Source organism: Anthonomus grandis, chromosome 5 (genome assembly GCF_022605725.1).
Source record: "Anthonomus grandis grandis chromosome 5, icAntGran1.3, whole genome shotgun sequence".
Classification (NCBI taxonomy): Eukaryota; Metazoa; Arthropoda; class Insecta; order Coleoptera; family Curculionidae; genus Anthonomus; species Anthonomus grandis.
Genome location: NC_065550.1, coordinates 18875026 through 18902959, shown reverse-complemented (window position 1 = coordinate 18902959; position 27934 = coordinate 18875026). Strand labels below are relative to the sequence as shown.

The window sequence follows — 27934 nt, the reverse complement described above, 5'->3', positions numbered from 1 at the left end:
CGTTTATAATTGTGCTCGATAATAAAACTTACCTTTAATATAAAAATAATTGCTGTGAGCAAAAGCCGCATATTCTCCAATGTTTTTTAAAATATCTTTTTTAAGTTGGATCCTGACTTCTTTCCAGGTACAGATTTCTTTGTCAAAAAAATATCCTATTTTCTCGGTCAAATAAACCACGAAAAGCTCTCCATTAAAACAACAACATTTTAAATTTCGACTGGAAGAAGGCAGTGGTTCAATTTGGCTCCATTTATCTAAAAGAAAATTATGTTTCTCCAATTGTCAAAAAAATGAGCTAAGCATATTTTTTTCTTTAATTTTTTCCCTATAATATCATGTATTTTTTTTAATTATCCATTCTTTCTAACGTTTATTAATCGAATGAACAAAAAAAAATTAAACACGCACTATGTGGATATTTGAAATATCCAAAAAGAATAAGTTTGTAAAAAAAAAAGATAATTGAAAAGTATAGTAGCAAAAGCAACTGAATAATTTAGATTTCCTGTATTTATTTATTCATCTAAAGTTTTTTAATTGTACCTTTACTAAAAAAAATTTGCACAAAAAGTTGACGTATAAAATACCGAAGTTTGTTTAATTTGCTATTACTGGCAATTTATTATAAATTATAGCTGTATCATTAAAAATACTTAACAAAATTTAATCACAAAATTTGAAAACACAGTATATATAATATGTGCATTTTTGCATCAGATTATGTATAAAATGTTCATAAAATTCAACAAAATTTAAAACAATTCCTCATCGTAGAAAACTACATATAAATTTAAATTTACAGATTGCATGATAGTAAAATAATACTAAGTCAGATAGAACTACCATAGTCATGCTTTGCAAAAATATAGTATCTGGTTATAATTTTTTTTTAAAATTTTAATACAAAAAAGTTGATAATACGGAACACATTGTTTAAACTGAATCCTATTTAAAAATATAAAACCTGTCTGGACCAATACGAGGGGATTGCTCTATTTAATTGATTTATAAAATTGCACCAAATATTTAATCTTAAATTTATTATCTAAATATTACATAATTCCGTTCATTTGGATATAATTAAGTAAATGTTTTACAAAACACTTAAAGGTTTCTTGAGGGTTGTATTTTTAACTATGCAGATTTTGCTTAGTTTAATAATTACTTTTGATACAATTTATAGCCTCTGATATCTGATCGCCCATTATGAAAGAATAGGACAAAAACCTTGATAACAAAGCCGATTAACAAAAGATTCGAATGGGTATAAATAGTCATGAAATTTTGCTTTAGCTAAAAAACTTAGCAAAAATAACTCCTATATAAGCGAAAGGATAAACTTCGATTCCATATCAATTTTATCTGGCGTTCCTCAGGTTAATGTGTTCTCTAATATTTTTAATTTATACTTTTAAGTAGTTTGTGATCTATAAAAAACTCCAAAAACTAGGATATTGTTAAAGGGCAGTTAGATACATATTAAGGACGTACATCTTCCTAAAAAAAAATTTGGGAATGTGGATTCCACCGATATGCAGAAGGGATGTATCCAAAAATTACTCAAAGAGCCTATTTCCATTGATTTTTGAAGTTTTATAATCTAGTAAGCATATGAAAACATCTTGTCGGACTTGCATTGTCTTATTTATTTATTGTAACACGACGTTTCGGTTGGTAAGTATCTCCAACCGTTATCAAGTGTAAACTGACAGCAAACTACTATTCTATAGGCTTATATACTAGCTGTGTGCAGCGATGTGGAAGGGGAGGGAAGGGAGGGAAAGTCATCCGTGAAAAAGAGTTGGAGGGGGGGAAGGACACGCGTCTCTCTAGATCCTACACTGTCCTGAGAGTAGAGGCTTCCAGATGTTGGGTATATCGACGCTTGGCTGGCTGAAGATCCTCTGATTCTGTGAAATGAAAGCTGCCTCTACGAACTTCCTCTTCCGCCAGTGCTGTTCCTTGTGCAGAATCTTGGCTTCTGACCAATGGATATTGTGTCCATTATGCCACGCGTGCTCTGCTATCCCGGATTTGGAAACCTCTCCTCTTTGGGTCCAGCTGCGATGTTCCTTCGCTCTGATTTCTAGGGGGCGCTTCGTTTCACCTATGTATGAGTCACCGCACTCACATGGGATCCGGTAGACGCAATTTTTGGTATCCACCATGCCATCTGCCTTTCAAAACTCCAAAACCTTAAATCCAGACGAACCAACAGGACTCAACCAGCACCAACCTCTAACCTCCCCGCCACCATCATTAATGTGTCAAAAAGAACCCTTACCGATGCTGAACAGAGGACTAAACTTCGCTATATCCTCAAAACCATCCTTTATAGACATAGTGTCCTCAGTAGAATCAATCCACCTACCACGTCCTGAGGCCGATGAATTTCGACACGAGGTAAGGGTTGCTCTAGACTCACTTAAAAAACAGAAACCTTTGCAGAACATCAGCAAAGAAGAGGAAACAGCTCTCAGGAACCTCAGAAGTGAAAAGAACATCAAAATTCTTCCTGCAGATAAGGGCAATGCAACTGTGATTATGGACCTGGAAACCTACGAAAACAAGGTTGAGGAAGTTTTGAACAAAGGCGAATACAGGCTACTATCTAAGGATCCGACGACAACCATAGAAGGTCGAATTTACAGAGCACTTAAAAAGTACTCCTCGACATTGTCGGATGCGGTACGCTTTAGGCTGACACCACATTATAGCAAACCTCCACACCTATACGGACTACCCAAGATTCATAAGGAGCAAATGCCTCTGCGGCCCATCACGAGCTCTAGAAATTCGCCGACATCAGAACTCTCGAAATTCCTTTTGGAGATCATTAGACCGATCCAGGGAAATGCAGCGTCTTTCGTGCGAAACTCTGCCCACTTTGTAGACCTTCTTGGAGGGATCGAAGTCGAAACCAATGACAGATTGGTGAGTTTTGATGTCGAAAGTCTCTACACCAATGTACCCATAGGAGAGTCTCTTAACATCATCCGAGACAAACTAAGCAAGGATGCAGCTTTCTCAACTCGGACCACACTGCCTCTGGACGGGGTGATGGAACTTTTGGAGATCTGTCTTCGTAATTCTTACTTTCAGGTCAAGGATAGATTCTACGCCCAAGACGAAGGACTTCCGATGGGTTCATCTCTTTCCCCAGTAATAGCAAACATCTTCATGGAATGGTTTGAGGAACATGCAATAGATGCCTCCCATTGCAAACCGAAGCTCTGGCTTCGATATGTGGACGACACCTTCATCATCTGGGACAAAGAGGAAAAAGCACTTCAGGAGTTTCTGCTTCACCTCAACAGTTTCAGACCAACAATCAAGTTCACGATGGAGACAGAAAAGGACTCAACTCTACCTTTTCTAGATATTCTCGTTAAAAAGGTCGGCGGAAATCTACGAACTTCAGTTTATAGAAAACCAACACACACGGTCCATTATCTGCACTATGAGTCCAACCATCCTGCAACCACCAAAGTAGGCATCATAAGATCCCTCTACAATAGAGCTCGAACCATCTGTAGAAACGACGAGGATCTCAAGACTGAAGTGGATACCATCTACAAAGACCTACAACAGAATGGATATCCAAAGAAGCTAATAAGTAGGACCATCCAAAGGACGCGTCCAAATCAAATCAGAGACGAGGCCACTACGACCAAACCAGATGGCATGGTGGATACGAAAAATTGCGTCTACCGGATCCCATGTGAGTGCGGTGACTCATACATAGGTGAAACGAAGCGCCCCCTAGAAATCAGAGCGAAGGAACATCGCAGCTGGACCCAAAGAGGAGAGGTTTCCAAATCCGGGATAGCAGAGCACGCGTGGCATAATGGACACAATATCCATTGGTCAGAAGCCAAGATTCTGCACAAGGAACAGCACTGGCGGAAGAGGAAGTTCGTAGAGGCAGCTTTCATTTCACAGAATCAGAGGATCTTCAGCCAGCCAAGCGTCGATATACCCAACATCTGGAAGCCTCTACTCTCAGGACAGTGTAGGATCTAGAGAGACGCGTGTCCTTCCCCCCCTCCAACTCTTTTTCACGGATGACTTTCCCTCCCTTCCCTCCCCTTCCACATTGCTGCACACAGCTAGTATATAAGCCTATAGAATAGTAGTTTGCTGTCAGTTTACACTTGATAACGGTTGGAGATACTTACCAACCGAAACGTCGTGTTACAATAAATAAATAAGACAATGCAAGTCCGACAAGATGTTTTCACTGTACCATTGTCTACCACCTTCAAAAACAGACTAGTAAGCATATCTTAAGCAAAATGAGTTTTAATGTTTTAAATAGTGGCCAGTTTAAAAAACGGCTAAAATTTATCAAATTAACTACTTTAGGAAGGAATTAGATTAGTATTCTTAATATTATTCGGAATCTTTTTTAATTAATAAATATGTAAACTCACTGGATACAAAGTTATACCAAAACATATTGTTCTGAATAACTCTAAATTTTCCTGTCCCTCCGACAATAAACACGCAACCATCTACAATTGCTGTCTCGAAATGGCGCCTACAGCAAGGTAACCTGAAATTAATATAATCATAACAATACAAACAAAATTAAATTAATATTTTTATTACACAGATATTTGATGCCACATTTCTTTAAAAGCATCGTAAACCCATACGCCAAAATTCCATTTGCCAGCGCCAATTACATATTCACCTCCAAAGAAAACTAGAAATTCCTTGTATGACACAATCTTGAATCCCCCCAGATCTTTTATTAAGTCTCTTTTCATGTCAATACAAGGTTTAAAATTATTTGATATAGAATCTACAATAATATGTTTGTTACATATTATATTACAAGTGCCAATTAATTATACATTTTATTACCATAAGCAAGAGCAGCAAAATACCCTAATGGAAAACATGCTCCTATATTTTCCATAAATTTGCAATTCTTCTTATTACAATAAACTCCTACATTTGACAGAATTTAACAAATTATTCCAAATTTTCAAAGATTTCAAGACTCACCAACATTTTTACAATGAACGTGATTGGTAACCTCCTCCAAACTTTTCAAAACTGGCAACACAATTTGAAATAAAATACACGGAACTTCAAGCAATTTTCGTCCGTGGGAATTATACAAGTGTTTGGCATATTGTAACTGATCTGAACTATATTTAGCTTCAACTACTGAGTGGTTTTCCAGCAGTTCACCAACGAGCTTTAAAATTGCAACAAGATCTGTGTTATTTAATATATCTGAATACGATTGCATTTCCCCAATTTCATCGCTCGTTAGTACTTTAAAATTTATACAATTTATTAATCTAAGTAATGTTTTAGTCTTTTCTTCTATATATGCATTTTGATTTTCGTGCCTAGAACAAATTTTAAATAATTAAGGTTACAATGCGACTTTTTTTGGTCCTTACCACCAGTTCATAGCAATGCGAAAGACACTAAATTCGTTTTGAACATACAAATACACGTTGCCTAAATAGGAACATATCTCATCAATACTAAACTCTAAAAGCTCGTTACTATCCTTTATGCTGTCAAAATTCATTAGAGCCATACATTTTGCCTTTAACCATAAAGGACTAACGCCTAGTAGCTCTAAGGATTTCCAAATATTTACACAATTGGAAGGTTTTAATAAAAATTCGATCCTTCTGATACAAAGATTCCTAATGGCGCTGAATTGCAAAATGCAAGCAGCATGCATTATGCAAAGTATTTCGGCCTCCTCTATAATCAATGTTTTTGGTGCATCTTTAATAAGTGTTTGTATTGTAATGAATGATTTGAGATCTACATCCTAAAAATAAGGTACAAACATAAGTATACTGGTTGTTTATGTTTAAATGAAACAAAATTGTTCATATGCTAAATGCAGATAGGTACTCGCTACGCATATAAGGGAAAAACAATGGTATGTAAATATAGAGTTAGTATAAAACAGAAAAGGAAATTAATACATAAAAGCAAATGATAAAAGAAATCTTTAACTCTGGAGTTTACTTTGTTTTGTTTTTCAACTTTTTTTCAACTTTATAGGTTACAGGATAGAAAACTAACATGGTTTAAATAGTATTTGAGTAGTAGGATAGTACTGATGCGTTATATCCGTTCGTTAGGCGTGAATTAAAGCAATCGAAAATAGTCAACTAATTTATTTACACACCTCACTACGAAAACACGATCACTCACAACTACTAGAGATATTTATTTTACTGTATTTATTTACAACTATTTAAATTTCGCGCCAATATTCGCACGAACTTTCCTTCAATAAACTGCCGACTTCCATCGGTGATGCGGCTCTTCATATACTCGGCAGAACGCTGTTTTGGAAAATTCACGCTAACCTTCGAAACGTCGTGCGGTGTGCCACTTGTGTTCCACCGTGTCATTCTGGAATGACGAAGAATCAGCTGGTGTTTACCAGAGCAGAAGATCAGGGAAACGAATTTCTAAATCAAGTTGAAGCAACTGCTTTGGAGTTAGCTCTGCGGAGATCGGCCTTGGAGTTGCTCCAGACAGTTTCTCAGTTTCTCACCTATGAGACTATGAGACATTGGCCATAGCCCTGGAGGGAAGATTTGGAGACCAACATCGAAGGCAGCTATACCAATCTCAAATAAAATATAAATATCAAAAAGCCGGGAAAACTCTACAAGAGTTTGACGCAATATAAGACGCCTTATTCATCTGGCCTACCCAAGAGACTCAGAAATTCCAAGATAAACTTGCTGCCCAATATTTCGTACGTGACATTTGAAATCAAGAAATCCAACGAATGCTGCGCATCACCAAATTTGAAAACAGCAGTGAAGCACTGGATAAAGCCCTTGAAATCAAAACTGCATATAACGATTCCAGGCCAGAGATTAGAGCTGTTTTCATCGAAGAAAATAAAAGTAATACTAATAATGACGGTCTACAAAATCTGTTTAAAGAGATGATAAAGGTAAGGCCGCAATTTAAGGAATCAAACAGCCTTCTCGTCTCGAATGTATTCAGATCTATCGATGTGGATGCACTGGACACATGAAAAATGAGTCGAGATGCGATCTCATTCGTCACCCAGAGATCGCGGAAGCTCTCGAACCAATCAGAAAAACTAAGTACAAGCAGAACTAAGGAGCGGGTGTTGCCTTGTGAAGATGAAGACCACAGAATTAATCTCATCAGAAGCCTGGGAAAATCTGGAGAAAGCTTAACCATCGAAGGGGAAGCTAATGAAGAACGGGTTACGGGAGCAGCGGTCTTTCTAATAAGATCATGGACGATCAATGGATAAAAAAATGAGTCTTTATCTCGGAGATTGATGTTGCGCACGGTGAATGGAGACTCCGCGAACGTTACTGCATGAAGTTCATATCCGGCTGGGAAATCTTACTTTAAATCACAAGGTATTGGTGGCTGATATAGAAGATGAGTTTGTTTTGAGAATGGATCGTATTAGACAGCACGGATTCTCATTAATATTCTTAGATTTGGTTCAGAAGAATTTGATTTGGCCAGTGCAAGTGAAGGCACATCTGCTAGAAGGTTGTGGCAGCAGATTCTGTTCGAGTGTGTGGTAATAGTGAGAAGATCATTTTTGGAAAATTGTAGAAAAATTCTGGGAGTGGCTCCCAGAATTTTCCCTTGGATTAATTCAAGGACAAGAGAATGCCTGTAAATACCTTGTGGCAAAGGTACTGGTAACATCAACTTTTAAGATAAGCACGGGTTTATACCAACTTGGCTTTATACCAACCAGTAAGATCTGTGTCCAGACGTGTAGAAGGTTGTGCTATTTCTTTAACCAAGAGACTTGACACGAATCTGGACAGCTTCACAAAAGATTGGAAACATCTTTCTCCGGACGAATTAAGCAAGACCAAACAGTTTATCACCGAGCACAGCGAGATATTTGAGGAGCCTAATGGTAAAACTGAAAGAACTAGAGTAACTAAGCATAAAATAAGTGCTGCAAATGCTCAACGAATCCGTCAGCTACCTATAAGACTACCTGTTTTCAAACATCAAGAGACAGAGTCTCTTATAAACAGCATGCTTAAGAAAGGGATTTTCGAGGAATCAAACAGTCCATGGTCTTCTCCAGTCGCCTTGTGACGAAAAAGGATGGATCGACTAGATTATATCTTAACTATAGAAAATTGAATGACATTACCAAGAAGATAGTTACCCACTTCCTAGAATTGACGATACGCTTTCGACCATGGCATTTCAAGCTGGTCGACATTAGATGTAAAAAGTGGATATTGGCAAGTAGGCATTCAGGAAGAAGACAAGGAGAAAACTGCGTTTTCTACTGAAAATGGCCTCTATCAATTTAATATTATGCCATTTGATCTGTGGAATGCTCCCGCTAGGTTCAAGAGGTTAATGGAATTTCCACTACGAGGACTTACATGGAAGACATGCTTTGTTTATCTTGACTATGTTCTCATAATGGGAAAAACTTCGATGAACACCTCGAAAACCTAAAAGCAATTTTTAACAACATATTCTGGATGGTCCAGCTTAAATTAAACCCAAAGAAGTGCTCGTTCTTTCAACACAAAGTTAATTTTCTTGGGCATGTGATACCGTCAGAAGGAATGAATACAAAATGAACCGGGAAAAATTGAAAGGAAAAGATGCAAGGACCGAGTCATCGGGTATTTTACCAGAGTGTCAATGCCAAAGAAATTACTGCGTCTCGAGGTGAGAGCTTCTAGCTATTGTCAGAACGGTAACCATTTCCATAAATATCTATATGGGCAAGAGTTTCTGATTGGGACTAAAATGGTTGTTGCAGATGAAACAACCAGAAGGACAAGTCGCAAGATGATTAGAGAAGGTTAAAGTGCATAACAAGGCAGACGCTTTATCCAGAAGACCTTGCCAGCTAGAAGGCAAACATTGTGCCAGAGTAGAAGAACGGGAAGGTGTGGCATATATAAGAAGTCTTAAACTTGAAGTTAGTAAAGGATAGAGTACTGCTGAGTTAATAAAAGACCAACGCGAAGACCAAGATATATTAGCAATTCTTCAGGAGAAGGAAAACGACAGACCAACACCGAGATGGAGTGACATTTCGGATAGAGGGTTGACATTTAAGGCACTATGGGCGCAGTGCGACTCACTAGTCGCCAAGGATGGGTTGTTGATGAGAGCGTGGCAGAGCCTCGATGGAAATATAAAGAAGAAAGATATTAAAAGACAGTTGGTGATTTCAAGGAAGAAAGTTAACCAGGTCCTGGAGGAGATGCATAGTGGCGCAAGTGGTGCTCATGTGGGAGTAAATAAGACTCTTGAAGACGTAAAATTATGGATCCGAAAATGTACGATATATGCAGCTAGTCAAGGCTATAGCTATAGTAGGATGTAGAATGCTGCCATTCGAAAGAATCGCCATCGATTTAGCCAGTCCATTTCCGAGACCATGGTGAAGAGATTCAACAAGACAATCGAACAACATCTTTCCAAGGTGGTGGATGAAGATATAAAGGATTGGGATCTCCACTTGCCAACGTTTTTGCTGGCCTACAGGTTGCAGCCCTGTAGGCCAGCAAGTTCATGATACGACTGGGTTAACACTAGCCCAGGTTTTGTTTGGGAGAGAACTTCGTATGTGACTTAAGTTTGGTACCTCAAACCATGAGGAAATCACAGTGGAGAACTATGTGGAGGACGTAAAAATTAAACAGCGCGATGTTCAGGAATTGATCAGAGAACGACTAAGGATTGCAAGCACCCGGATGAGAAGACCCGATACGACTTTCAAGCAAACGGTTTAGCATTTCAGCACGGTGACAAAGTATGGCTTTGGAACCTTCAAACAAAGAAAGAGAAATCATGAAATCTGATGCCAGCCTGGAAAGGTCCGTATGCGGTAGTAAATAGGATTAATGATGTCGTCTATAGAATCCAATGTAGCCCTAAGGCAAAGATAAAGATAAATGAACTTCGAAAAGCTTAAGTTATATGTAGATCAGGCTGGGACGATCAAATTTGAGAGGGGGACAATGTTACAAAGTTGCTTTACTACGGCTCTGCCTTAGCCGGATTATTCTAATCGATTTCAAGAACATTCTGTTCAAATTCTAGAAATTAGTAGAAGAATCTTATTGGGTATAAGGGACCTGATTCCATGTTAAGTTTAAGTTAACCGCTAAACAATCTTTGGAAATTATGGATTTTGGGAAGTTTTTTGGGTTTTTGCACATAACCGATACTACTGAGGCTGGACTTTTTTCATTTATCGTCGATTTTCTTAATGATAATTAATTTAGTTTTTTAATCATAGTTTCATCAAGTTTTAAATATTCGGGGCCAAGGATACCATAACGGTGCAAATATGAAGGAAAAACATAACGGCTTACAAAAAAACACTGATTGAGATTAATCCTAGAGCTTTTTCAGCGCATACTCTTAACTTAGTTGTAAACGATGCATGTGAGGTTTCTTTTGAAGCAGTTGACTTTTTCTCTACAATTCAAGAATTATTTAATTTTTTTTAGGTAGGACTAAACGGTGGTTTCTGCTTAAAAACAAAGTACAACATTTTACAGTAAAATCGCTATCGGACACAAGATGGGAAAGTAGGGTTGATGCTGTAAAAGCTCTACGTTACGTAATTAGAAATATAAATGACGCTCTTGAAGAGATTACTAATGATAATATAAGATTTGATATTAAAAGTCGTTATCAAGCAACATGCATCTCCAATAAAATAGAACAATTTAAATTTCTCTCAGCAATTATAATATGGTTTGATGTTTTATCTAATGTGAATATTGTAAGCAAAATGCTTCAAAACCTTAATATTAATTTTCTAGACGCCATGGAAAATTTAGACAAGCCTAAATCCATATGTGTTAAGTTTAGGAGTGACGAACATTTTATTACAATATTGAACATGGCTTCCTAAATATCAGCAATGTGCGTCATCGAAAAAGAAAATGATTGAAATTTTTGATTATGAAGGTGAAGGAGAAACCTTTAGTTCTTCAGAGAGAGATATTGGTATTGAACCTTATTTTATAATGAGATATAAATATAATAGGAAATTTTACTGATAAATTATCCATAAATACACCAGTTGATATCCTGTCATATATAAACAAATATTATTTAAATGCTGATTTTCCAAATATTGCGATTGCATTACGAATAATGCTAACTCTTCCAGTCATAGTATCTAGCGGAGAGCGGTCATTTTCGAAATTAAAACTCATAAAAAATTACTTACGGATAACAATGAGTCAAGAAAGGCTTACCAATTTGGCGCTTATTTCCATAGAAAATGGTGTTTGTGATGCCTTAGATATAGAATATTTGGTTAAAGATTTTGCGAATTTAAAAGGCCAGAAAAGTTGAATTTTAGTAGACATTAGTTTATTTGGAAGAGGAAAGTGACTGTGTTGCTCGAAGGATATTAAAAATTAATCAAACCAAATGTATTCAAAGTAATTTATTTTTAAAAGCTTAGCAGAGCGCTTTCGACTAGATTTTCTTGAAGATATTTATGTCACCAATCCGCTCATCAAAATTCCCTCTTGTTCAATTATACAAGACCTTACGTTCCATTACATAGGAGACTGCACAACTAAGAAATTTTATAAGCATTGGCAAATTATCTAATTAAAAAGTTTGCTTTTACATCATTAAATAGAGATAATAATTTCCTTACCCGAACAAAAATTCACTGTTGTAGTCTAATTTATCACCAACTTGTACTACCGCACACCATTTATTACATCTAGACCGATTTGTCGGTACTACCACTCTGACAGATTTCTAGATTACTAGATACGTGTTTTTTTAACCCATATTTTATTACTCTTATTTATTCCCATAAAATTATATTTTTACATCTCTCGCAAGACAATAAGCCACCCACTTTTTTTTAAAACACGTTAATTTAGATATAGGTATAGGAAGAAATTTCATTTTGGCATTTAATAAAGCTTTAGTGCACTTGGTAGATGAAAACTGTGTCATTCTAATTGATAATAATTCCCATCCCTCTACGCTTTGGCAGTTCAAGAGTGGCTCCAGAGACATGAAGTGTCTATTAGAATGGCCCACACGATCCCCAAACATAACTCCATTAGGCTTTTTCCTTTGGAGCTAATTAAATCCAAATAATTATAACTGCTGTATTAATATGGGGTTGCCATATTATTATTGCCATACCATAATTAATACAATTATATAATCTTGTTAATAATTAATATAATACAAATTATATAATCTTGTTCAATTTTTTGTATCATATTTTATAAATTGTCTAATGATTTTAGATTCAAAAATTATTTTAAGTAAAACCCCAACAGTTTTGTTGAGAGAGTATCAATATATGGGGAAAGACCCTGCACGTCGACCGATTTAATATTTATTAGTACGGTTGAAGAGACGATTTTATGCTACTTACAATATGTCAGATGATGGGAAGTTCCCTTTTGATATAAAAAGATATTAGCGGAGGTGTGGAGGTGAATGACAAAACTTTATTAAAAATTAAACTTTCTCTCATCTCTCTTTTGTTTTTTTTTAAGTTATTAACCGATAATTATAATAAATAATAAATATATATGCGACAATATATTTATCAATCTTATTACAAATATATTTTCAAGTTCTTTGCAAAACTTTTAACGACTTTATTAAAAAAAAAACCTCCGAATTTAAAATTTAATAATCAAATACAGAAATAATATGCCTTATATATCACAACTAACAAGCATGTTCAGAATCTTAGAAAAAATTTGAAGTAGCCCCATTACAAGTTTTTTGATTTAATGTAGGTGGCTTAGGTACTACACTCCAGGAATTACATAATAATATTATAAGTCTAGTTCAGAAATCTATTAGAATCTGTGATGTGTCGCAGATGCCGCACTAAATAGTCCGTGCGCCTATGTCGTATTTATGGTCGCATGATATACATGTTTAAATGGCAACATTTTATATAATTTATCTATGAAATCATTTTAAATATACGTAAAACCCCATGTTTTACACGATTTTTTATTTTTCTTTCGAAAATGTCCAGTTTTAGAAAGAAAATAATATCAAAAAATTGACCGCGGAATAAAATCCAAGCATTAAGCATTACAAAACACTTTAAAGACTCCCAGCACTTACAGACTTCTCACCTCTTTTTAGCCAGTCTATTAAACAAAGATAAAACACCTGCATTTTGGCGATTCCTACTTTAGGCTGTGCAAGTGATTGTGTATCTCTCACTGATTTTGAGGATTACGGGGCCGTACCCAGATAAATCTTTGGGCTGTTTTTAACCCATTGTTAAAGAGATCTTTAAGAATGGGTCTATCACCTTTAATAGTTGGGAGAGGTGTCACGTGAGGTTATTATTATTTGATGGGTTTTGCCGTTTTTGCTTTTTACACGTTTATGAAACTGGAGAATTTAGAATTTGGCCTGTATTCGTCTAAATTTTTTGCAGTTTTTACTGTGAGTAAGTGTGTCTTTTTTTTATTTGGGTTTGTGGATTTATTTTGGTACCTAAAGGCCTTAAAATGTTTCGAACCGGGAAAATAGGCAGGAAAATTGAGCAAATGAAGAGGAAAGGGTTTGTGCGGGCTTATGGAGACCGTGGGTGCACAATAACATTTGTGATGAAAACAAGAAGATGATTTAGACTTACATAGTTCTGATAGTTCATTTTCTAGTGTTGAGGAAACAAAAAGAAGCAAAGGAAGTGAAGCTACAGGGGAAAATCGAGCAGTTTTAAAACGTAATTGTTCAAGTATAGACGCCAAACAAATTTATCTAAATGTCTGTAACAATCTAAGGAATGATCCTCAGTTCACAAATGATTGTAGTGCTTTGCAAAAAACAGCGTTTTTAACAGGGGTTCCCTATAGTATATTATGCTATTTTGTAAAAAAAGGGATTAAAGACAGAAAAAAAGGAAAGATTGACTTGACACGGATATTGCCAAATTGCTAAGGGAAGGTGTGTATTCTAAATATAAAAACAATGAAGTTCTGACTATCAGTTCTGTCCTTAACCATCTCTAAGGACACCTTATCGGCAAGGGACAAACATTTCTCAGCCTCCACCTTGCGGAGATACCTGATAAAACTTAATTATTATTAGTAATTTAACGGATTTAAGTTTAAGATTGTTCACAAAAGGGCTGCTGTAATGGAAAGTACTCGGATTGTCATGTGTATAGAATATTTGGAGAAAAAATTTGGGAGGAAGAAAGATATTATTTAGGCGAAAGATGGTATGATACACATGACATGGTAAAAAAGGGTTGGACTGATAGGTCTAACAAATGTGTCATAAAAGATGTTCCACCAAACTGGTTCAAAAGAAGGATGGGTGAAAGATGGACTAAAATTGTATGGCAAAAAAATAGACGAGTGCAATGTGGACTATCATAAAAACATGCATGCAGATATATTTGAAACCTGGTTTGAGAAAATTTTAATTCCAAATTTAAAGGAAAACAGTGCGATTGTTATGAATAATGAATGCATCATACCATTTAAGGCTTTCTGAAAAAATTGGAAATTGAGACATTTTTATTAAAACATGATCTCTATTTTCACGAATCTTATACAAAGAAACAATTATTGGAAGTTGTAAATACCAAATCATGGGAAAAGCAGTATGTAGTAGATAACATAGCTAAAAAATATGCTCATACTCAGTCCTCAGACTTCCTCTGTGTTATTGTATATTTAATCTTATCAAGTTGTTTTGGGGACAATTAAAAAGGAGAATTCGCAGGAAATTATAAGTATCCAAAATTTGATAAAAAAGTTATAAATTTGAGGAAGTTATGAATTTAGGAGGGGAAGAATGGAGAAAGTGTGAGGAAAAAATTATAAGATATGAAGAGATATCTTTGCATCAGGTTATTTTGAATGGAGGGGACCGTTTCATTATAAATTTGGATAATGATGAATCTGTTGCAGAAATTGAAGATCTGTGGCTAAACTAGTTATTGTTCCACATGGTAATAAAACCCTATTTTTATTAATTAAACAAGTTTAATTTTTTTCAGCTACAGCTTACTGCCCTTTGTCCTTCAGCAACATAGTGAAGACTGCTTCTTCCTCCATTCTCTGGGAAAAAGTACCTTTTTTGCCATAGTAAGAAAAGAAGAGGGAAGTGGCTGTGTTGCTCGAAGAACAATACAAATTAATCGAACCAGATAGGACCAGTAGTTAGTTTCACCAACACTCCAATTTCCTTTTCATCCAATTTTATCCTTAAATTATTAAAAAAATTAACAGTCTTCTGCCCTAATCAAGTCCACAGCCAGATGGCCTGGCTATGGACAGTTGCTTATCTCCATTTTTGGTGGAGGTCTTTATGGATCACTTGGAATCAAATTTTATAATGACTGAAAACAATAAAGAAATTTTCTCTTAAACAAGCTAAACCAAATACATCCTAAGATTTCTTTCACACTAGAAATAGAGAGAAAAAATAATTTGAATTTTAGACTTAACAATAGATAAACAATCAAATAGTTTAGAATTTTCAATATACCGGAAACCCACTCAAACGGACCACATAATTTCAAATGTTTCCAATCACCCTCACCAATACAAAATGGCTGCCTTTAATTGTTACATTCACCGTCTTTTAAGCATTCCTCTGTCTCCTTCTAATTTTCAAAATGAAATAAATGTTCTTAAACAAATTGCTTATGATAATAACTATGACCCCAAGCTAATTAATATTTTAATCAGAAAAATAAAATTAGCTAAAATTAAAAAACAGATCTTTCCTGATGTTAAAAAAGATTAAACACCAATCAGAATTACAAATTTCTTATAAAACTAAAAACAATTTGGGTTTGATTTTGATCAATACCAAGGATAAACTTGACACATTATCAAAGAGTGGTATTTACAGATTGCAGTGTGATTCTTGTGATTGTTCATATGTGGGACGAACTTGTAGATCCTTAAAAACACGCATAGCCGAGCACTTATAAGAAGACCCTCTTCTGCATTTGGTGAACATATAAAATCTAATAACCATAATTTCAGTCCAAAGTCTAATTCTAAAATTCTCCAACAGGTTACCTCTAAAAACTATAACCGACTAGATTTTCTTGAGGATATTTATATCACCAACGAGCTCATAAAAAATCCCTCTTGTTTAAATATACAAGTGAACCTTAACAGACCTTACGTTCCATTACACAGGAGACTCCACAATTAAAAATTTGTATAAGCATTGGCAATTTTCTAATTTAAAAGTTCGCTTTTACATCCTTAAAGGATAACAATTTCCTCATCCGAACAAAAATTCACTGTTGTAGTCTAATTTGTGCCACCAATTTACAACCAACTCGCACTACCGCACATCATTTACCATAATGACATCTAGACCGCTCTGTCGCTACTACCACTCTGATAGGTTCGCATAATATAAATATTAATTTAACTGTGGGCTAACCTAATTTGACAAAGTATTTCCCGCGATCTACCAAACCACAATAAAATGTAAACAAAACACAAAGGAGACCAACGTTCTCCCATTTTTAAATACTGTTCGTCCTATTTAGTGTTCTGTATAGTCTTAAGTGTGTCTAAATCTTATGTATAATTTTAATATTATCAAATATGTTCCCACTATGGTAAACTTCTGGGCTTAACTGGCAAGTAAGTACATTCCATTCGTTCACCTTTAACCATAAGGTTTTTTACGCATATAACACCCAACTCACTTCAGTTAGCACTGATGATGGCTCATACGCCGAAAGAGCTCTGCTAAGCTTTTAAAATAAAATTGCTCTGAATACATCTGGTTTGATTAATTTGTATATTAAGAAAACTCTTTTTTTATTAATTAAAAAAGTTTAAAGTTTTGTTTTTTCAGCTTACTGCCTCTGTTTGCCCTTTAGCGACACAATAAAGTCAGCCTCTTCCTCCATTCTCTGGAAAAAAAACTCTTTTTTGCAATGGTAAGAAAAATACCGTTTTTATTAAGAAAACAAGCTTAAAATTTGTTTTTTATAGTTTTTTGTCCATGATTTGTCTTACAGAGTCACTATAAAACCAGTTTAATTATTTTTTTTACAGTTACTGCCACACTTGTTTTGTCCCAGAGATGTAAGACTACTTCTTTCATAATTCACTGGAAAAAAAGCTATTTTACATCTGAGTTGTAATTATTTTAAAAAAAAATTATTGTAAATTTATTATTATTAATTAAATTTGAAAATTATTTCTGCTACTCGTGTACACTTTTTAAATCTGTTTTAGTACCCATATGCTTCAGTGCGAGATGAAGTTGGAATCTATAATTCCTAAAGAAAAAAAGCAAAAAAACAAGGTTTAGAAAATTGTATTAACCCTTTGACCAGATTCAAATCAGTGGTTAAATTTATAAACGTATTTAGTATCCTCACTGTAATTTAGGATCCAGTATACTTAAAATCTAGTGTTTTGTATAAAATTTTTAGTTTTTAGTATAAGCATTTATTTTTGTTCATTTTCATCTAATCTCTCCTATTATGCACGATAACTAAATAGGATGCAAAATGTGTTTTACTTATAATAAGTAATATAGAGATGGGGTTTTCATGGGTAAGTTATTATAATAATATATCATAAGTATAAATTAAAAAAAAAACAGTAATAAAGGACATTGAATGTGGCAGCCAAAAACCCCCTTAATAATAACCACCAAATAAAAATAAATCTCAATATCCAAAAAAAGGAAATATATAAAATTTGAAGACAAACCAAAACATTTTACCCTTTTGTGTTAAAAAGTAATCTTTAACGCCTTAATCCACAGAATAAATCGGCTTAAGTAATTTGTACCACTTATTCTCTCATCACTTAATAAATCAAAATTTTTGGTTAAACTGATTTTACGTCTTAAATCTTATCTTTAAATTAAATAGTATCTTGCTATCAACTATCCTGAATTTCTAACTTTATAAAACTACACCCAAAAATCCCGAACAATAAAATTTTAAGGCCAGACCTGTGCAACTTTTCACGCTTCAGTGACCGAGATCAGATGTCTAACAAAATAGTATGTGGGCGTATGTAGTCAAATTTTACAAGTCAGAGTCAAATGTATAAATTTAAAAAAAAAATTAAAATACTTATTTATTTAATGGAATGATTAAAATATCGCTTAGAATATTTCTTTATGACTCTTCCCACAAAAAATTTTGCGATTTAAACATGCATGCCATGTGACAATGCAAGCAACGCCGGCCACGGACTAGTCGCGGCACATCAAAGATTCTTAATAGATCTCTGAACTGGACATTACCAACTATATCTTCGTTTATGGATGTTGAATCAAATAAAAAACAAGTAGAGTAAGCAAATTGTAATTAACATAAACAATAATTACTGTAAACCTTACAAATAATATTTTTTTTAGAAATGGATGTAGACAAAAATCCAATATCATAGATAGCATCACCTGCATAGCATTAATCTATATTAGACAAGATACAAAAATTAAACAAAAAATTGAGGTATATATACAGAAAAGACACTAGTTAGTTGCTATTGAAATAGTTTATAATAATAGGATATATTTTATATTTTCTCTCTTTATAGGTCTACTAGTTCATCAAGGGTTGAGTTCGAAACTTTTTTCTTAGGATAATGTGATGAAAGAAGTCTTGATAATCCATCTTCTGTCATGATAATTGGTGATTTTAATATCGGTTTTAGAACTCGGGAACCAGAAAATTTAAAATAGATTTTAATTGATTGAGTTTATGTAATATCGTACCTGATGCAACCTGGTCAGGTGGAGATAAGAACTCCATTATTGATCTAGTGTTAACAAGCCATCAGAATATGTTTCATGCAAGGATATTAGAAAGTTGAAGAATTACTGATGACCACATAATTTAAATTTGGCATAACAATGAATATTCAAAAGAGCCAAAAATCTTGCTCTTAAAAAATTATCATAAAAAGCTTACTCTAAAAAAATTATCATAAAAAAACTGCCCAGTCTGATCCCCACAAATCAGCAAATAAAATTTTAAGTAAATTGCCTGGTGTTAATATTAGTTCTAAAACCATAAAAAAGAAGTCTAAGGGAAGCAGGATTATTTAATCGAAGATCCGCTAAAAAACTGCTAATCAGCAGAAAGAACCAGAAGGCCTGACTCAACTTTGCGAAAAAATATTTGCACCGGACAACCAACGACTGGAAAAAAGTTCTTTTTACTGATGAAAGTAAATTTAATTTATTTGATATACATTATACACATCAGCAATAAAAATTATTTAATAAAAGTTTGGCAGGAATCCTGGAATACATGGCAAACCGATGTCGTGAGGTTATTGCTAATAAGTTATACTCTACCCACTATTAACTTTATAAGTATTATGTTACTAAAAAAATTTGATTTCTCTTACTTTACTTTACCTAGGGTATTTTGTTTTTTAAATAAAATCTTTGGTTTTTGCTACATAGTTTAATACTTTAGCAAAATAAAACCTTTAAAAATATTGATTATTTTATTCTACTTTTTTCTGGTAGCATAAGCAATATAGAAAATATAAAACTTCTGAAAACTTCAATAATTCCAGAGAAAAAAAAATTTGCAGTAAAAATAATAAGGGATGAAAAGAGAAAGTACTATGAAGAAAAAATATATGGAAATAGGAGAAGTCCAAAAGAGATGTGAAAAACTCTGCAAGAATTTATACCAAAAAATAAACAAGTTATAAATTTACAGGAAGTGGACATTAATTGAGAACTTATTGATATGGAAAATAATTTACCTAACAAATTGAATCACTATTTTATAGACAGTATAGATGAAATTCTATTAGATGTAGACAGAAAAAATATTGCAGAGGACTTAATAAACCATGATCATAGATTTGGACCATAGATTTTCTTATTAAATTAATTTATTATACAGAACTTACCTATGTTTTTAATGTGTATTTAATTAATGACCTATGATTGTATGTGTGTTAGTTAGACAAAAAATTGGAAAAAATTGTGTATACACAGCTTGTTAACTATTAACCACATAATCAGTGACTTTCAATCTGGTTTTGGAGAAAAGTTTAACTGAGAAACTGTTGTTCAGGCTGTGTTGACTGACTATAAAAAAAATTATAGATTGTAATTTAGGTACTGGTGCAATTTTCTTGGATTTAAGAAGAGCTTTTGAAACCATCAATAAAAAGAGATTAATAACAAAATTAAAAAGTACAGGTTTTCAAGGGAGTTGTTTAGTATATTTTCAAGAGAGAAAACCAGTATTTTAAATTATTGATGTTTTATCAGATTCACTAATAAATGAATGGGGCATTCCACAGGATATTGTGTTAGGATCATTACTATTTGCTTTGTATATTAATAATTTGATACAGTATCTAAATAAATTTAAATTTTGGATTTTAAATTTAATAATTTGTCAGTGTTTCAGTTGCTCCCATTTGATGACAATAGAGTCGAGTTTCATGCTATCCAAAATATCCTTTTCAGCATTACAATGTGTGATATAAAATACTAAAACTTCTTTCATTTATCACCACTGAGTATTCAGCAGTAGTAATCAGTTCACACAACATAAAAACATTGCTGTAATGTTGATTTATATTGAAGTGCTCTCTCCATAGCTTTGGCTATTATATCAATATCTTTCTCGTTGCAAATATCAAAGAAAACTTCTGCAAACCTGCTCTGAAAACATTTGAATATTTAAGTCATCTGGGCTTTCATTGGTAGAAAATAGGGCTGTTAATGCTTGTATGTTTAATATTATAAGAGGATTTTCATTTAAAGGAAATATAAAAATACAAGAAATAGCTGAAATTGTTTTAGTAACTACTTTCAAATTGTCATCTAAAAACTCAATTAAGACATTAATAATGGCAAAGCATTCCTTCCATCCTGTTTCTACAGAAAGGAATGGTAAAAAAGAACAGGTGGAGGCTCCCTCCCCCAAATGTCCATCTTGCAGATGATGCTTTATTTTATTTTACAACATCAAATACACATGAGTTTGAAACTAATTGTTAGTTTGTTAGTGTTAAAAGTTAATATGGCAAATAATATTTTTAAATCTACCCTTATTTTTCAATAAAGTAACTTAAAAGTATATTTTCTTTATCATGAACTATACATTTTGAGGGTCAAGACTGTTAAATGATGACAGATTTACAATTGAAAGAAATTTTTGATGTTATGTTATTTTAATACAGTTTTGTTTTTTATTTTTGTTACAGAGTAAAAATTTATTACAGAATACAAAATAATATTTATTTTGCACTTTAAGCTCCCTTGTCCTGAAAATGAGTATGATAGAAACTAAGAAGTAATAGTGTAGAATGAAAGAAAGAATATATTATAAGCATTAACATTTCTCTGTAGCAATGAAATCTTAACATAGGACATGAATACAAAGAAAATACAAATGAAATAAGAAAAAAAGATCATATTACCTAACTAAATCCTGTTATTAGAGTGAAGTCTTCAAATATGGATGAGAGACTATTATCTGAATGTGTTTTCTATAATACATGGAGGAAATTGATAGGGTTTTTAATTTGGAATAAATTCCTTAAAATATTTTCTTATTTTCACTGAAATCTTTTGGTTCATTCAAGTTTATTAGATAAATGAACAGGGAAAATTTATAAGCCATAGAAAAAAAGGAATAAATAAACAAGAGAAAACAATTAGTCAATAAATAACCACATTTTATGTAGTACATGAAATCTCATAAGATATAATATACAGGGTGACAATTTCAAGAGTAGCCATGGCTTATAATTTTTAAACCGTAAAAGATATAAAAAAATGCTTAAAACCGTTTCTATAGTAACAAGGGGGAACCAAAATGATGAATTTTTTAGGGATATACTATCATCCCCCTAACCCCCAGAGCCACCCCCTTAAAAATTTTAAATTGGAAGGGTAGTCGAGTGATACCTTGTTTGAAAGGTCTATTAATTCCCTATATTTTGCCGTCTTACTCATTAAAATCAATGCAACCATTTCCGAGATATGTATGTCCTTTTAAATGTTAGTCAATTCATTTTACTATCAGAATAAAAATATTAATTCTGATACTAAAATGAATTGTTAAAAGCCAAAACAAAACTCCAATAAATAGTACACTTATACTGAAATTATTGAATTGTCGGAATGGTATTTGGCGATGTAAAAAAAAGGAAAATTTTCGATGCCTGCCATTCTCGAAATATTTGTTGTTTTTTGTTTATTTAAATTTTGCCTTAAAATGTTCAATTTTTGGTTTGGTTAGTAATATCGTGGTTCTTTTTGTGATTTAAAGTTCTTCTAAAGTAGTTTTATTTTTACAATGGTTTATATGATCGCCGAAAGAGTTGAAATGATATTTACTTATGGTTCTCAAAATCGCTGTTTTCGTAGAAGTGCCACAATATTTAATGAGAGGCACCCAGATAAGCAGGTTGGGCATTATTACATCCAGAAGTTGGTAAGAATATTGAAGAAACTGGGTTTGTAGGTAATATAAAGAAAAATCAGCCAAGAATACTGGATGAAGCAACTCAGATTGAGGTTCTTGGGCATTTTGCTATGGATCCTGGTATGTCGACTCGTCAAGCAGCAGCTGCCACAGGAGTGTCTCGTGAATCAGTACGAAAGATATTAAAAATTAATAAATTCCATCCTTACAAGCTACAGATTGTTCAAGAACTTGGTGATGACGATCCAGACAGGCGGATCGAATTTTGTGAATTAATGACCCAAAAAATAATAAATGAGCCACATTTTATAAAAAACATTTGTTTCAGTGACGAGTGCACTTTTTATTTAAACGGTAACGTTAATAAGCAAAACTGCCGTTACTGGAGTGATGAGAATCCCCATATTTTTAGGGAAGGGCACACCCAATATCCCCAAAAAATGAATGTGTGGGCCGGAATTCTAGGGAATAATATAATTGGGCCATTGTTTATTGATGATAATCTAAATGGAGAAATTTATGCTGAAATGTTAGAAACAACTGTTGAGCCTTTAGTAATAACGGAATTGGAAAACCAAAGGGATGAAAATGGAGATCTTGTTCTTGATGAAAATTTATTGCATTTTCAACAAGATGGGGCCCCACCACATTATGTATTGCCTGTTAGAGAGTGGCTAGATAATCATTATCCAGACCAATGGATTGGTAGAAGAGGACCTATTGAGTGGCCGCCAAGATCGCCAGATCTCACCCCTCTCGATTTTTTTCTTTGGGGTCACCTAAAATCGGTCGTTTTCAAAACACAGCCTGCCACCATTGAGGAGCTAAAACAAAGAATTACACAAGAGTGCCGATTATTAACAACTGAAGTTTTTAGAAATGTTCGTCAAGAGTTTGAAAACAGATTGTACTTTTGCTTGCAAAATAATGGAAGCCACTTTGAGCATTTAATAAAATAATTAAAGTTCAATGCAGATTTTTATTGTTTTAAAAATAGAATAAACACAATATTGCAGAGTGTTTTCCTAGTTCTTAACCATTTGTACTAATGTTCAAATGTTAAATATTTTATGACATTTTCAAAATATGTTAATTTTATAACAAATTAAAAAACACTTAAATAACCTTTAATAAAATATTAAAATTGGCATAATTCTAAAATAAATGCATTGATTATTATAAGTAGGGTCGCATAATATAGGGAATTAATAGACCTTTCAAACAAGGTATCACTCGACTACCCTTCCAATTTAAAATTTTTAAGGGGGTGGCTCTGGGGGTTAGGGAGATGATAGTATATCCCTAAAAAATTCATCATTTTGGTTCCCCCTTGTTACTATAGAAACGGTTTTAAGCATTTTTTAATATCTTTTACGGTTTAAAAATTATAAGCCATGGCTACTCTTGAAATTGTCACCCTGTATAATAATAAAATAAAGCATTTCCAACTTTCATTAATTATGAATGTTTGTAAAACAATATCTATGAGAGGTTTACTGTACAATGTGTGAAAAAGCTTTATATTACAAGTAGAGCGTCAATATGAAACATCTAGCATGCAGGAAAAAAAATCCTAAGCATTCCACACATTCGCTCTAAAACAACAAAAATCCTTAAACATTTCCTGAAATGACTGAAGAGAAGGAAAATACCTGAATATTTCCAAAAAACATTCTAGCAAGGACCGAAAAAGGTGGAATTTGGGGCATCACAAACCACTTACATGAATTTTAACTGTTTTTAAAAACCTTTCTTTGAAATTTCCAGTAAACATAGCAGAAAAATAATCACTGTGCTTAATTAAAAGATTCTTGTCACATTCCACTTTAGTGCCTTCAATTTCAAGAATTACTGTTTCTGTTCCTTTTTCCATTTCTCCATGGTTTTCCATTTTTCTTAAAACAGCAGTAGCGAATTTAAACAATTATTATTCGCCACTGGACTGGTATTATAGGCAATACACAACTTTAGAGAATTTGTTTACTGTGGATTAGGGATGGCAACGATATTTAATATATATCGATATATATCGTAAATATATTGATATAAAACTATCGATATATCCTTAGCGATATATATCGGAAAACATCGATACATACTAAATCTGCTACATATTATTAGGTGTAAAGGTGTATTCATAGTCAATCCGCGAGCCAAGTTCGACGTCAAGTGTAGATTCGGCATACTAACAGCCGTTCACAATAGATAGATATAGGTTCTACATACATAGGCTGAACATATAAAGTCGAAATTATACCCATTTGTAATGACGTAATTTTTGTTTATCTTTGTTTAGCATATTCCAAACAGCGGCGACAACAAACTTTTTAAAAAAAAATGGTATCTGATGATTATTCATCTTTTGTATACTAGGTTATATGAAATATCCGTCACTGTCAATCAAAAATATTGGTTTGTCAACTTGTTCTTGAAAGTTATTTCGAAAAGTGTTAGATAATGCCTAAAAAAAGATATAATAGGTATAATGAACAATAGCAGCTGATGATTTTAAATATATTGGCTTTTTTTCAACTGGAAAAGGAACAAGACCGAAACGGAATTGCACTTCAAATTGAGAATGTGATACAGTGAGCCGCAGATGCAACAAAATTGAGCACAACAACGATCGCAAATATAAAGAAGAATGGGATAAAATCAGATCAGGATTACGCAGCCCGTATATCTTCCAAGCAAAAAACAGCAAAAACCAAAATTACAACATATTTGAAACATAGAATTCGGGACACAATTTATTCTATGTACGCCAGAAAAGCATATGTAATATTGGCAACAATAAGAGAAAAGTTCAGGGAAGAAATTGAATATTTTGAGTTTTCCATTGACTCCTTAAGAAGATGGATCAATAGTAAAGGCTTCAAGTGGAAAAAATCAAATAACAGAAAATATTTGATGGACTTGCCAAATATTGTTCATAAAAGAATAAATTTTTTAAGGGAGTATATCAAAAATAGAAATGTAGGTCCGGAAAGTTTTACTCCAGTTTTCATTGACGAGACGTGGATTTTTAGCAAGGGTTCATTTCGTAGTAGCTGGTAAGATGACACCAAGCACACGGATTCAAGAAAAAACAGTGAAGGTAAAAATTATCTGGTTATCTTTTTAGATTTTTTTTTTAATAAAAACTATTACCCTTGTAAGGGCCCTCTAACTTCATAATTTCATCTATTTCATAGTTTCATATAATTTCTCTGTAAGACAATATGAGGGAATTTAACTCCATACACTACTCGTATGTGCATGGAATATTACTTATTAATTATATTAAATTTATGTTCTGGAAGAATGATTTCTAAAAGAAGAGAATTGAATTATCTTTTATTTTTAAGGTAATCGTTATATCGTGGTCCACGCCGGAACCAAAGATGGCTTCATCAAGGGTGCAAATTTAATATTCAAGAGTGGATTAAAGACGGGAGATTATCATGACAATATGAGCAGGAAAAACTTCGAAAACTGGTTTAAAACTCAGCTGGTTCCAAATCTTCCCCCAAAGTCATTTATAATCATGGACAATGCAAGTTACCATTCTGGTTTATTAGAAGAAATCCCGAGAAAATCTTGGACAAAGCAGAGACTGACCGAATGGTTGAAGAAAAAGAATATTGGCTTTCCAGAAAAAGCCATGAAAGATAAAATATGGAGTATTGCACGCAGAAACTGTCCTAGTGAAAAAAAGTACTTCCTTGATGAATATTTTAAATCTTTAGGATACAAAATTTTGCAACTGCCACCATATCATTGCCAGTTTAATGCAATTGAAATGGTATGGTCGGAATGTAAACGAAAATATGATCAATATATTTCCAATTTTAAGGGGTCACGTTCAGAAGTTCTGACTACATGGGAAAGGGTAATAAACGAAAGTTCTATAGATCATTGGCAAAAATATGTTTTTCATACAGAAAAGGTAATTGAAAAGGGTTGGGAGGCAATACAAATGTGTGATGCCTATGACATTCTGCCATTTGTGATTACGACTGACGAAGACGACGATGACGAAGACAATATCTCTGATTTCAGTTCTGACTCTGACAATACTGATGAGATTGATTAAGCTTTTTTTGTTCTAGCATTTTATTTTATGATCGTCGTTTAAGTATTCAATCATATCGTTGCAATTTCATTAACTTGGTAATGCAATATGGCGTGTTTTTTTTGAGTTTGTATGTTTTATTTTTTGGAATGGTATTTTCATTTTAATGTGTTAACATATTTCTTCAAGCAGCATTTTTTTTCATGAACAAGTAAATTAAATTGTCAGTAAATTTTTCCCAGTGAGTTAAAATAATTTTATACCATTATTCACAATTTTTGTAAGCTCGGTTTTGTTACGTCTACTGCTCGTGCCGAATTCCACTTTTCAAATATGTTGTAGATTTGGTTTTTGCGGTCTTTTGCTTGGAAAATATATGAGCAGCGTAATCCTGATCTGATTCTATCCCATTCTTCTTTATATTTGCGATCGTTGTTGTGCTCAATTTTGTTGCATCTGCGGCTCGCTCTATCACATTCTCAATTTGAAGTGCAATTCCGTTTCGGACTTGTTGTTTATGTCCCATTATTTATGATTAATTATAATAGTATTTGTTAATTGTTAAGTTTGTTAATAATACAATAAATACTACAAGATTTTTTTAAATTTTTTGGAAATGAAAGTATATACATGATTATAAAAATATAATAATATGCTGCTAAAATAAATCATTTGTTAATTTCTGAACGTATAAAAATACATAGCAGACTATTAATTTCTGAAGGCGATGGTAAAGTTTCCAACCTAATATTGATTGGCAAAAATATCTACGCCATACGTTTTTTCTCACCTGGATGACGTAACTACAAATGGGTATAATTTCGACTTTCGCACATGAGCTGTAGTAAGTTTTTCGATCATTCACCGATTTTGATTTTTATTATTATTTTGTTGATATATGTGGGCTTCAGATACTTTTATATAATATTAAGTTAAAATAGGGTACATATCTGTTTACATTAGTTGTTAAGAACCAGGCGACAGCGGTATTGCCACAAAGGTGATAAAGTTTAGTTTATGAGTCTGGCTTAAAAAAAATTATAAGTGCTGAATATTCGACTTTTGAACGGGTATGTAACATGATCCGATATTTAGAAAAATAAATATTGGAGAGAGTGAAACGTAGCCAGGAATGAATAGAGCATTGAAGGGATTTTGGATTATAAAGAAAGGCAGTTTTTAGATCGAACTGGGCGAGAGCGGAAACCGGCTACGGATCGCTAGTTCTTACCTTTTCGGGTTGATATTTAATTGTTTTCCTTCTTTTATTTTTTTCTTGTGTAAGATAAGTTTTATTTGTGTATAATCTACCTGATAAGTTGTTTTGACGCAATATAGTCCGAGTGTTTTATAAGTGATTAACTTATTGCATTATTTGTACACAAAATAGCGTCTGAAAGAATTATTGAGGAGTTTACGACATATATTTGTCG

At 33.3% G+C, this 27934-nt stretch overlaps 2 protein-coding genes across 2 annotated transcripts in view; both read right to left on the bottom strand.

Moving 5' to 3' along the window:
• LOC126736321 (bumetanide-sensitive sodium-(potassium)-chloride cotransporter) overlaps window positions 1–221 on the bottom strand; it is a 76252-nt gene extending 76031 nt beyond the window's left edge. The window contains exon 1 of the mRNA XM_050440627.1: window positions 33–221. Coding sequence (XP_050296584.1) covers window positions 33–71 — 39 coding nt within the window. The 5' untranslated portion in view covers window positions 72–221. The remainder of the gene's footprint in view (window positions 1–32) is intronic.
• LOC126736326 (kelch-like protein 30) lies at window positions 110–24698 on the bottom strand. Its single transcript, XM_050440635.1, has 7 exons — window positions 24171–24698; window positions 5424–5809; window positions 5017–5369; window positions 4873–4959; window positions 4617–4810; window positions 4437–4558; window positions 110–257 (listed from the first exon to the last, which is right to left on the bottom strand). Exons 1-6 carry the CDS (start codon window positions 24336–24338, stop codon window positions 4544–4546), a joined length of 1203 nt encoding a protein of 400 aa, XP_050296592.1. The 5' UTR covers window positions 24339–24698; the 3' UTR covers window positions 110–257; window positions 4437–4543.
• Between the last annotated feature and the right edge of the window lie 3236 nt (window positions 24699–27934).

Excerpts from the sequence above, each read along its gene's own strand:
- LOC126736326 (XM_050440635.1), bottom strand. The coding sequence starts at position 24,338 with ATGGAAAACCATGGAGAAATGGAAAAAGGAACAGAAACAGTAATTCTT. Across the intron at positions 5,370-5,423 it reads CGCATTGCTATGAACTGGTG|GCACGAAAATCAAAATGCAT; the intron begins GTAAGGACCAAA and ends AATTTGTTCTAG. Across the intron at positions 4,811-4,872 it reads TTTTGCTGCTCTTGCTTATG|ATTCTATATCAAATAATTTT; the intron begins GTAATAAAATGT and ends ATATTATTGTAG.